Source organism: Protomyctophum bolini (assembly GCF_963924005.1).
Source record: "Protomyctophum bolini genome assembly, chromosome: 7".
Lineage (NCBI taxonomy): Eukaryota > Metazoa > Chordata > Actinopteri > Myctophiformes > Myctophidae > Protomyctophum > Protomyctophum bolini.
Genome location: NC_137868.1, coordinates 17,343,031 through 17,355,917, shown reverse-complemented (window position 1 = coordinate 17,355,917; position 12,887 = coordinate 17,343,031). Strand labels below are relative to the sequence as shown.

At 43.5% G+C, this 12,887-nt stretch overlaps 1 protein-coding gene across 2 annotated transcripts in view; it reads left to right on the top strand.

Moving 5' to 3' along the window:
* megf8 (multiple EGF-like-domains 8) overlaps positions 1-11,901 on the top strand; it is a 29,639-nt gene extending 17,738 nt beyond the window's left edge. For both annotated transcript variants that reach the window (XM_080769151.1, XM_080769150.1), the window contains exons 32-44: positions 8-171; positions 409-544; positions 868-1,099; positions 2,845-2,971; positions 3,097-3,307; positions 3,507-3,721; positions 4,007-4,202; positions 4,273-4,441; positions 5,737-5,929; positions 6,291-6,461; positions 6,986-7,116; positions 8,093-8,225; positions 8,465-11,901. In XM_080769151.1, coding sequence (XP_080625277.1) covers positions 8-171; positions 409-544; positions 868-1,099; positions 2,845-2,971; positions 3,097-3,307; positions 3,507-3,721; positions 4,007-4,202; positions 4,273-4,441; positions 5,737-5,929; positions 6,291-6,461; positions 6,986-7,116; positions 8,093-8,225; positions 8,465-9,970 — 3,584 coding nt within the window. In that variant the 3' untranslated portion in view covers positions 9,971-11,901. The remainder of the gene's footprint in view (positions 1-7; positions 172-408; positions 545-867; positions 1,100-2,844; positions 2,972-3,096; positions 3,308-3,506; positions 3,722-4,006; positions 4,203-4,272; positions 4,442-5,736; positions 5,930-6,290; positions 6,462-6,985; positions 7,117-8,092; positions 8,226-8,464) is intronic.
* Positions 11,902-12,887: the final 986 nt, after the last annotated feature.

The window sequence follows — 12,887 nt, the reverse complement described above, 5'->3', positions numbered from 1 at the left end:
CCTTCAGGTCTGTATGGCCATTCAGCAGTGTATCATGAGCAGACTGATGCCATCTATGTGTTCGGAGGCTACCGCTTCCACGTGGAGACCGTGGAGCCTTCCGGAGAACTCTACAGCCTGTACTACCCCAACCTCACCTGGTCTCTGCTGGTCCCCTCACAGGGAAACAAGGTACTGTAGTGTAGGCACTAGGCGGTAGTAGACACTTGGTATTCTGAATGTTTTTATTGTTATGTTTGTTGTGGACCCCAGGAAGAGTAGCTTAGCTGCTATTGATGAAAAATCTAAAGTCTGCCATTGGTCAGGCTCTATCCTTTACATTTTAATGTGAGCATGTGTTGTATTCTATGAGACAATATACAGAGAAGAGTTTAAAATATGATATTAGATATGTTCTTCCCCATACAGCCCCTGTCTCGTTTCTTCCATGCGGCAGACCTGATCAAAGACACCATGGTTATTGTTGGAGGGAGGACAGAAGCAGAGGACTATAGTAACTCTGTGTCTCTCTACCAGATCAACTGTAACACCTGGATACAGCCAGGTAATTCACTTGACTTTGTTTACTTATTATTATAAATTATGAACAAAGTGAGTAAAACTATTTGAAATCATTGTAAAATAGTTTGGTCCAGAACAAAACTTATAGACTTATAAAAACATCTCCGTAAACTATTGGCTAGTACTATTCCTTGGCCTTCATTATAGGCAGGGCAGGTCTTTTTAAAGATTTCTAATAAATGTTCTAAACATGCTATGGCCATCTTAATTATTTCATTCTCTGTGGCTGCTTTTCTTTTCTTTTCTTTTATCAAACCACTCTTTCTTCCAAACCACTGTATCTTCTTCCCTCTCTCCCTCTATCAGCTTCGGCGGTGGGCGAGCCAGTCAACCGTTCAGTGTCTCTGGCCATGACAAGCTGGGACGGCCGCCTCTTCCTGTCGGGAGGTTTCAACGGCGTCACGCTGGGCCGCCTGCTGACACTGACCGTGCCCTCTGATCCCTGTTCCCTGCTGCCCACGCCAGAGGCCTGTAACTCCACCACAGGCAGCTGTATCTGGTGTAGGGGTGTGTGTGCCTCCTCAGATACTGCTGAAAGGTATGACATTCGAACAATCTGAATACCTGCATAGTAGCATTGCCCTGAGGTCTTACCTTATTCCACTTACAGTGGGGCTTTGGCCAAATGAACATCTTTGTTTGAATGATGTGCATACACACCAGCAGCAATAACTACACAAAGTGTCTGGAGTCTTTTATTTCCAATGAGTTCTGATCAAGTCCCTGCCAGTGTAAGCATAGCATAATGCTCCTAACAAACAGGAGGAGACAGAGAAGTCATTTACATCTCACTGATAAAGCTCAACAATGCTTTCTGTCCTCAGTGTGCACAGAGTCTAAACAGAGCCTTTCTATCTTTCATTTTCTTCTTCTAGGAAACAAAGCAACTCACACAGCCCAGCTGTGCTCCAAACTAGTTGCCATGCTTTTAATTGGTGGCTCTTTTCAGCTGGACAGATTGGCCTGAATTTGATTTTCAATAGTCTAGTGTCTGTCAAGTTAAAGCTATAGAAAGCCAAGCCAATGTTGCAGCCACTAATTTTCAAAAGTGGAGGCACAAAAATAACTTTCAACATTCATTATGTTGAAATGTCTAAGGAAGACTTTCTTTTTATCCATTCTGCTGAACAGCGAGATAGATGGGCTTTGGCTAATTTGGTTTTCTGTAGGAATTATTTGCGCGACTGCACAGGCTAAACTGAAGTTTTCTTCTCATTTAATTTCAGACTTGTAAAACCCTGAGGATAATGGTTTAACCCAGGGAATGTTTTTTCCCTAGACTAATTATGTATGTGGCAGTGCAATGCACCATATTTGTGTATGCAATCCTGTGCTAAAGTAAACTGAACGCTAAGTACAAGTCTTGACACTTGACACTGTTGGCTGGAAGCATTTAACATTTGTGGGAGTCTAAACGTCTGTTGCAAGAAACTCATCATCATTTATTTAACTCTACCATGATCACATGGTATGGAGCACAGATTCATAAAAGTATACAATAAAAAGTATACATTACAATACACAATATACATATATACATATCGAAAGGCTTTCACTATTTGAACAGTGGAAGAACATTTTTCAGAAAAGCACCCAATTTATAGATTACTTTCTTTTTCAGATTTTAGAAATGCAATTAATTTAAACATAGATGGATAGGTAATAAAATAAGTTGGCAGGTATTTTTGCCTGAAATTCATAATGCTAGTATTCTTACATTCCAACAAAACATGGTACTCATCTCCAATTCTGGCTTCATTACATAGGTTACAAATCCTCTGACTTCTTTCCAGTCCTTTATATCTACCGATGACCTTTGGAATTCTTGTGTTGTTTAGCCTAAAGTTGCAAATAGCCTGTCTATACTTACGGTTTTCACATAGAAGGTATTTTTCTAGTTTGAACTCTTGTTTGTAATCAACATAGATATGTCACATGATGTCATACTATTGAGTTCACTTTGCCACTTTTGCAAAAACTGGTCTTTCAACCTTTGTTCGACAGTTCGCTTCAACCAGTCACTAGTACGTAGCTGTTCAAAATGTCCTGTCAGTAGCACTTATTTGTTGCTGGTCATCTTGTACTATTTGACAGTTTTGCATAAGATTGGGATGTCTGTCCAGTTTCTTTTATTTGCAATTCATTTATCTGAATCCATGTGTACAGTATATAGTTAATCTATTTATTAACATCATACTGTTATGAAGTCAATTTCAGTTGGCCTTGATTAATAAAGATAAAATAGAATAAGACTATTCTAAAAATCTTCTCCTTGTCTGGCAGAATGGGTTGTTCTACCGGTCTCTCTCCATGCTCCCCGACACCTCGACAACCAGACCAGTGTCGCAGATTGAAAACCTGCAGTGAATGTCTGGCCAGACACCCCAGGACCTTCTCCAGTCCAGCTCAGGTAGCACAGTCACACATTGGATCCATTGGAACAGCAATGAGGATTAAAGACAGACGGCTATAAACTGAAAACTGACTAAAGTGTTACTGTTTGTTTTGGTTGTTTTTTCTGTCTTGGCTCTCCAGCCTGCCTTGCAGTGCAAGTGGTGCACCAACTGTCCAGAGGGGGCCTGTATCAGCAGTTCAGTCAGCTGTACATCAGAGCATGACTGTCGCATCAACCAGAGAGAGATCTTCCTGTCCAGCAACTGTACTGAGACCAGCTGTGAAGCCTCCGACTGCCCCAAATGCACCGCCTCAGGCAAATGCATGTGGACTCGCCAGTTCAAACGCACAGGTACATCAAGTGTTGTAGAGACACTTAAAACTAATCTGGAATTTATGTCAATAAAATTGTTACAACTAAGTACCCTATCAAATGTACCCTTTGTTACCATAACACAAATTTCCTGAACGTATCAACTCTTTCTTATGGCCAGAGCTGCTTACAATGACTCACCACTGTTAACTCCTCGACTGTACTTTCATACATCCAGGTGAGACCAGGCGCATCCTGAGTGTGAACCCCACCTACGACTGGACGTGTTTCAGCTACGCCTTGCTCAACGTTTCCCCAATGCAGGTGGAATCCTCCCCACCTCTGCCATGTCCTCCACCCTGCCACAGCCTCCACAACTGCACCCTCTGCCTGGGCTCCCGAGGCTCTGATGGGGGCTGGCAGCACTGTGTGTGGAGCATGGCTTTGCAGCAGGTATGACTGGCTATTTTCTAATTTGTACACAACTCTTCACTTCCTTTTCTATTTAATAATACTAATAATTTGGTATTTATCACTGTGTATTTCCACACACGATGAAAGATGTCCTCTGCAATTAACCAAGTGTCAAGAGCATTTGGGGTATTCAGTCGATGCCGTTGTAGGGCTTGATATTAAGTGCAACAGCAAAATAACCATATGTCAAAGTGATAATTGAAGGTTTAGTGATGTAAGATTACATGACATGTAATTACATGACATGTCTCCTGTGTGTTATAGTGTATGAGTCCGTCCTTCGTGCCACTGCGCTGTGAGGCAGGCCAGTGTGGGCGCCTTCTCTCTGGCGGCGACTCCTGCTCACCGCAGTGCTCCCAGCTCACCCAGTGCTCCCACTGCATCGCCAGGCCCCAGTGCGGCTGGTGCGCCTCCCGTGGAGGCAACGGGGCCGGCCGCTGCCTGCAGGGAGGACTTGACGGTGGGTAAAATAAGCCACGAGTCCTCTTGAGATTTGAAAGGAACACTGTAATTGACGTTCTCATTTCCAGGTGTGAGCGATGGAGTGTGTCCACTGAGGAACAGCAGCTGGTCTTTCCTCCACTGTCCAGAGGAAGACGAGTGTGCCAACGGCCACCACCACTGCAACAGCACACAGGACTGTCATGACCTGCCCCAGGGCTACTACTGCACCTGCAAACAGGGCTACATACACAGCAGGTAAGCTCACGCCTTAACTGTTTGGTAGCCATAAACGTCTAGACGTCTAATTGCCAATTAAGTACCGGATGCCACGGACGACAAGATGTAATTTATCTTTTAATTTTTAATATATATTCTTAAATTATTATTATAAAAAACAAAATCATCCATATTTTGAAAATTCCTCTAATCTGGTGTACAGGTGATGACATGCACATTACATGCATAATATAATTACAAATTCTTTCTTTCTTTATAATGGGAGAATTGGCACTCAAAGCCTAAACTGGTGACCACCAGGTGGCGCTGAAAGAGTTTTAATGTCAAAATCGCTTTATTCACCAAATACAATGGAACCCAAGCTCTCTTGTCATTATAATCAGTGAACATTCCTTCTATAATGGGACTCGTCATTCTTACTCTTAATCCTGACATGCTAAATCTGGCCCATATTCACATGACTTTCTGCCGGTTCTATTCTTACTAGGCCTTTTTATAGTTGGAGACGGAAGATGGAGGACGGAATTCTTGTTTTTATCATAGTAGTCTCCTGTAGCCAGACGTTCTGAGATCTCCACCTGCCGATATGCCTGGTGTGTTGAGAACAACCACTAACAAACCTATGCCTACTGCTTTGACAATCAATCTTGATACTGTCCCAGTATGAAGGACTCACCCTTTGCTTTGTTTCTGCAATGCCATTTCTTTTCTAATTTATGAATTGTTTCCACCCAGCTCTAGCAACTACATTGAATTTAAATATCATCAGTAGGCATTTCAATATCATCAGTAGGCAGAGATCTCCGATCGTCTGGCTATGTGAGACTATAATTCATAATTATTCATAAAAGATTATAATATTTCTTTCAAATTATTGAGGGGCGCTGCCTCAGCGGCTATATTTCTTTCAAATTATTGAGGGGCGCTAGCCCCTCCTACATCCAGCTTTTGGTTACCGTCCACAAACTTCGCCTTAAACAAACAAATTCCCATTGATAATGAATGGAGAATTTCACGTCATAGTGTCTGAGAAAGTGTCTATTTTGCGTCATGATGATGTACGATGATAAGAGTGCCCCTCACTTCACACAGGTGTGATTTTTGTATCAAATACTGTGTAAAACCGGTTGATATGCCATTCATCATGGCAAAATAAAACTTAACAGGTGATGCACGTTAGGGTCTGACATCACTCCTGTTAGGATTTATTTTGAAATGACGATGGACTTAACCCTGTGAAACAATACCTGGACAATGTTGACCCTAGATACCTTTGTGTTTGTCCTTTTTGTTTCCCCCCACTCTCCGCTCAGTGTGCTGGGACAGTGTGAGCCGGTGTGCGCCCAGGGCTGTGTGAACGGCACGTGTGTCTCCCCGGGGGTGTGCCAGTGTCACTTTGGCTTCGTCGGGGAGAACTGTTCCTCTCAGTGCAGCTGCAACAAACACAGCAACTGTGCCGGGGTCAACAAACCAGACGTCTGCCTGGAGTGCCACAACAACACTATTGTGAGTAGACAGAGGGATCTATTGATTTCACACAGTGCAGTGTGTTTGTTGTGGACTCATGTATCAGTTCTATTTTCACTTATTGTATTGTCATTACTCATTATCAGTCAGTTGCCTATTGTGTTGTATTTGGATCAGGATGTCAGCCCTGTTTTTGTTCGTCTTTTCTGCCTTCCTTTTTTGTTTGTTTTGAAATTAAATGTCTTTGAGCCACATTGTTATTGCTGGTAATTTGAATCTGGGTCTATCATTATAGGAAAACATGAACTTGGATTAATATGGACACACAAAAACAGCTAGACAATATATTAACTAACTGGCCCCTAGTCTGACTGAATCTGTCCTTCTCTTTCTGTTCCAGGGTAAACACTGTGAGAAATGTAAGCCTCTATTTGTGGGCTCTGCCAAGGGCGGGGGCACATGTCGTCCCTGTCGGGAGTTTTGCAGGGGGAACAGTGGCATATGTCTGTCACGGGACGAGCACAAGAAAGCCGTGGATAACCTACACCTCTACCCCCTGGACCCCATAAGTGTGAGTGTCTTGCATCTTCATGGTTACTAAAGTCTACCCTCTGTCTCTTGGACCACAGTTTGACATACAAGAACCTCCTGCTTCTAATACAGTGGTTCTCAAACATGTGTGGCTCAGATCTCCCCTGTAAATAAATAACCTTTTCATCCTTTTCATCCCTGAATTGCATTGTTACTTTATAGCACCTTTTGTATGTAAATCTTTCCCCAAAAGATGCAGTATGTCACAAAGAAAACTGGAGAAAATATTTGTTTCCATTAGGACAGACTGAAAATAACTTTTAGACTTGGCGGCTAACCACTTAAACACCAGCATTCCTATTCTGGGGGGGGATTCAACAAAGATAGCAGATCTACAAGCTCACTATGCGTCACAGCTTGTAGAGCTGCCGTTTCTTAGTGAAAAGACTTGTTGGTGTACTATAGGCTCAGGTGTACTATAATGCACAGCATGCAGAAAACCGCCACTTGAGAATATTGATTGTTGATTGCTTATGGTTGTGCGTTTCTCTATATGTTTATAAGATCCAAAACTGGGTGTCAGAGGGTCCCACGGAGGAAAACGCTGTGTGTGTGAGTTGCCAGAACAACAGTGTGGGAGACAAGTGTGAGAGCTGCCTCAGCGGCTACTTCCTGCTGCAGGGGAAATGTGACAAGTGAGTGTTGTTTTCTGCTTGGGAAGAATGAGACATTAGATAGCTTTGTTATGGAAAAACAAAAAGAGGTGAATGGCTGCCGCCAGGACTCTTACTCCAACTCAGTACAGAAAGTCTCAACAGTAGCTTCATTAAAAGAAAAACTATTGTTGATAATCATTGTATAGCAAGTATTCCAAATCTGTATCCACATTCAAAAGTGGGTTTAAGCTTACCTTTTTACTTCAGGACAATATTGGATCACTTACAGTTTTATTAAGTTTCAGTGAAGTAAGAGAAAACTGTCTCTGAGGAAAATCTCTAGCTAGAATATCCACATGTATCCACTTTTATAAATAGAAGCTCTCTTGAGATATTGTGTACCCATCATTGTACACTATGGGAACGCAGGCTTGTCCTCTCTGTCTGAGAGGTGGGACAAGCACTGGTACAGTATCTGTCTATTTTCCAAAGCCATCTCAGGAATGGTCACCTCTTACATTTGCTCTATGTTGGATCAGAATCCAAGTCCCTATCAGTTCCATTTGCTAACTCAGAGCTAGGCAAAGCAGCTTTCTCTGTCAGTGCTCCATTTGATTGGATCGAGCTCCAGAAGTCCCAAAAATCAGATCACTGCCTTCCTTAGGTCAATTCAGGGAAATTATTTCTAGCACTTTTGTTCAACAATGTAACTGTTTTAATTAATTCTCTGTCTATCTGTTATAGTTCTGAGTACTTTCTGTCTTCCGATTCATATATTTGCTATTGTTGTATTTAAATGTATATTGCTGATTTTGGGTTTTGTATTTCGACTACATTGAAAATGAGGACCTGCCCCTCAATTGTACTCTGAGTTTAAATAAAGGTTATGATGATGATGATGATGTATCGTTTTGACAGATATTATGCACAAATAACAAATATATGGTCATGCATTTCTGTCAATCAAATATGAAAGTGATTGAATTGAATGTTTCTTTGGTCCCCCTGCCTCCAGGTGTCAGTGTAACGGCCATGCAGACACATGTAATGAACATGACGGTACTGGCTGTCCCTGTCAGAACAACACAGAGACCTCCTCCTGCCTTAGTAGCCCTCAGAGTGACAGGAAAGACTGCTACAGACAACAGGTAGGCACTTCCTGTCATCCACTTACATTACAACAAACATCAGTGCACTCTTTATGTTATATAAAGATATTGGCCATCGTCATTTTGACTGTATTCCTTAGTTCTTATTCCTTATTCATATTTTATTGGTTCCTTGCATGAAAGTAGTCTTTCAAAACCTTAAATTGGGAGCATGTATTTTTTTTTTTTACCAACTACAGTCATATAAATACTTTGCTCCATCTCATTTGCAAATCTAGTGCGCCAAGTGCAAAGACTCCTTCAACGGCACACCGGTTAACGGGCGCCAGTGCTACCGCCAGTTCAACGTGGACAACGAGTGCTGCTTCGACCCGACGTCCCAGACCAACTGCTTCCATGACCCGACCATCCGCAACCTGCCCAGGGGACGCACCGTCTTCTTCTCTGCCCAGCCCAAGTTCACCAACGTGGACATCCGTGTCACTATCGATGTGACTTTCGGGGAAGTGGAGGTGTACGTGTCCAACTCTCATGACACCTTCATCGTGGAAGTCGACCGCCAGTCGGGAGTTCACACCATCAAGATCGAAGACGAGTCCGCGGCCCGGGGAGCGGCGGGCGGGGTGGACAAGGAAACGCCTCCCTCCCCCATGAAGGTGTACGCCAACGCCTCAACCTCCAACCTCGGGAGTCCCATGCTCGCCAGCAACTCCATGCTGCTGCAGGCCAAGCCTCCGGGAGTGGAGAGGAAGGTGCGGGAGGAGCGAGCCGAGGGTCTCATCTCCTACATCACGGTGTGGAAACCCCAGACGGTGCTGATTGTCCGTGGTGTCATGGACCGCGTGGTCATCACCTTTCCCCATGAGGTCCACTCACTGAAGTCCAGTCGCTTCTACATCGCCTTGAGAGGAGTGGGCACCGACGAGGCACAGGGAGAGTCCCAGGGTCTACTGTTCCTGCGCCAGGACCAGGCCCACATCGACCTCTTTGTCTTCTTCTCTGTCTTTTTCTCCTGTTTCTTTCTCTTCCTCTCGGTCTGCGTCCTCCTCTGGAAGGTCAAGCAGTTCCTGGACTTCCGTCGGGAGCAGCGGCGTCACATCCAGGAGATGACCAAGATGGCTTCCAGGCCCTTCGCCAAGCTCACGGTCTACTTGGAGCCCGAGGAGCTGCAGCTCATCTACCTGCCCTCAACGGGCGGAGGGGTAGGGGGCAGCACTGTGTCACTCGCCCACGCCCGCACTGGCAAGCTGGGGGGCATGGTGGTGGGCCAGAGGGGCAGGGCGGGCCAGGTCTCCTACAAACATGACCCGGGCTCCGGCCCCAATGCCGGCCACCACCTCCACCACCTCACCCTGGGCGGAGGGGGCAACAGCGGGCAGCACCTTCCTCTGCACTACCTGAACACCCACCACTACGCCAGCACTGCCACCGGAGCCCCAGCCTCACACCACCACCACCCGTCCACACACAGCGGCTACCAGCACTTCTGCCGCTCCGACCCTTTCCTCTCTCAGCTCATGGGCTTCTCCTACTCCTCCTTCAAGGTGGGACCCATCACTCTTGAGCCCACAGATGACGGCATGGCCGGGGTAGCTACCGTCCTCATCCAGCTACCCGGAGGCATTCTGGCACCAAACCGGGCCTGTCTGGGCTCTGCGCTGGTCACCTTGCGACAGAATCTGCAGGAATACTGCGGTCACGGGAACGGAGGAGGGCATCCAGGGGCAGGCGCTGGGCGTAAGGGCCTGCTGGGCCACCAACACCTCACCACTATGGCCATGTAGGGGGACAAAGGAGGGACATAAAGAGAATGACAAAAATAATCAGTGGTAAAGGAATCACAGAACAAGTTTGAAAGAAGCACTGGTGCACGTCACAGGAAAAAAAAAGGCCAAAAGAATAAAGTAATTTAAGAGCCAGTTACGGTCAGCATCCTGAACATACCTGTACATACACTGTATAATTAATTGCTGAGTGTCCTTTATTGTATTATGTATTGCTATCGTTTCAACGCTTCACATGACCAAGCCAGCTAATCACTAGAATGCACTACAACGGCTAAACGTATCAACATTGCAACCTGTCTGTGTTCACTAAGAGGTATAAGCGCACTCGACAGCCGGCCACACAGAAAGACTTTTGCTGGACTGTCAATATTTGTATTTCTTTTGCAATGACCAATGGAGGTGGTGAGGAAAACCCTGCTTACTTTGGAACCAACTTGTGCTTTATACCCCCCAGAAGTGACAATCAAAATTGCCATTGAGAACAAGATCGGTTCTGCCTCTTGTGCAACATCTGATTGTGTAGAAGAAAAGAAAATTCAAACTTGTTCGTCAGGTGGTTTTTATATTGTAGACATGAGTGATTCTAACTAACTTAATATATGGCAGGCTTCTAGGCTACGTGTCTAATGTTATGCTGGCTCAAAGGCCTGAGTATATTTTTGCATATTCCTCCACATGCTGTGTTATATGTTTGATGTTACATTTGTTTCTTCTGCCCATCTGCCTTCACTTCTTGCCTTGTCTGTGAGTCAACATGCTTACACTTAAAACTTGTGTTTTGTATTGTGCAGTGCAGCTTAGAGAGGGACTTAACACTTATTAGGCCTTTTTTGTAACAATCGAAGGATTACTTCTTTGGTATGCATAATGTATACTTGTACAGTGGTGAAATACGCCAAAAATAGCAGATCTCCGAACTCACAGCATGTTGTGATGTGACACGTGTGCTTGTAGCTCGGCTATTTTCAGCATACAACACCGTTTTTGGACAAAGTGTAAATCATGCTTTACCAGTCTTCAGTTCCTGCTACTATTATGAGTTGACGACATGACTGGCTAACTGCTTTCCCGTGGAACCCATCATTGGAATGAAGGACTAATATGTAATTAAGGAGTATTTAATTACATTTTGATATGAAATGTATGTTGTGCAAATGTTGCTGGTCTGTTAAGTTTTTATTGTAGGCAACTCCCCTGCTTGGATGATTGTATCAGCCAATCAGAGCTAGAGTTTGATTAAAAGAAAAGTATATATTTTTAATCGGTCATGACATAGCAAAAGTAAATGGGACAAGGAAACAATATAGAAAATTATATTGTGACGAGAATCATAATGGAAAGGGACAGTTGAAGTGGAAGAGTCACATTCTCCTGGTGAGATGTATGAAAGAAAAATGACATTTCACAAGACTTATCAGTATTTCTTTGTTTTGTATCATTTTCAAGGCGACTGTTACTTTATCTGTTGCGTGTTATGTAGATAGTGTTTTCCTTTTCTTTTTGCACTGCATGGAGTTAATGGACTCCATTAATTCATGTGAAACACTAGGAGAGGGCTCCCCTCAGTAGATGGATGGCATGATGCAATGTCACAGAGAAACACAGAGAGGTGCTACTGGATTCCTTATCATGACAAATGTTCTCTTGAACCGATATGTTCAGCCACAGCTTTGTTGTCAAGCGTTATGAAAGCTCAAATCGATACTGTAACTCTCTCACTATTTATACCAGTTCTCCACCATTAAGCATTAATACTGTTTTGTCCTGTATGATTGTCTTTTGTTTTGTTTTTGACACTATTCTTTTTGTACATAATGTTCTGTTTGTCATTTGTTTTTGTTTTCAAAGAAGGGAACAGTGCTATACAGACAAGTGGTTGTGTATGCCTGAAGATTCTCTGTCCTGGTGATGAGTCGGCGACAATAAAGTCTGTGAAAGATTGTATATCTTGTGTTTTCAAATAATTGTTATTCTACTAAGCAACTAAGGGTTGCTGAGCCTAGTAAAACAAAAAGAATATTGATTGACTTTATTGGATAGAAATGTAAACGGCACGAGGTACAGTCAGACATTTGGGCTAAAAGGATAAAACAAAGTCCTGGGGTTTCCATTGTGGTCCTACAGTATGTATTCATTTCAATTCATCAGATTGTAAAATTCGGGTTTGATTTCGGTTCCTAACGCCAATTCAAATGGATTCAGATCTGAGCCAAGTCTCCTGAAGAGGCGCGTCTGAAGCCTGTCCTGGACGGGGTATCTGAAACAAGTCCATACTTTACCATCTATTGAAATAACATATGCCTAACTTCTGTTTCAGTAACCCAGCATCCGTATTCTGGGGAAACCTTGCACAAAAAATAGATCAGAAAAGATATTTAATGTAGAGCGAAAACAGAAAACATGAACTAGAAAAAGTGCTCCTCGGAAAACGGGTCTCCCAGGGGTCATCACCAAGGCAGCTTTTGGAGGATCAAGTTCTACCAGCTAAACAGTTTGTTTGGTTTGGCAAATGTCAAGGATAAAATGCCAATACAGTTTGAAGGCATCTTTGATCAGTCCGATTTCTGGTCTGAAACTACCCATTGTAGAAGCACTGCTTTAGAATCTTCTGTCATCTCCTTTATCCCCTCATGGAGTAGATGCAGTGTTGTAGCGAATGCAACCCCCATTGCCCCAATATTACCAAAGTCAGGAATAGTGGTCAGAAAGACTTTACTGTAGTCATATTTCTAACATTGAGCTATTTTCACAGTTTTCTTATTTTTGTTTGATCATTTAAAAGCAAATTATCACAGACATTGACACGTAGGCTGCATTCATTAACAACACCCTGGATAACAGATATGGCATTTATTTCCATAAAACATTTTGTTATTTGAATCACAGAGAATTGTGGTCAAACATAGAGGCTGTC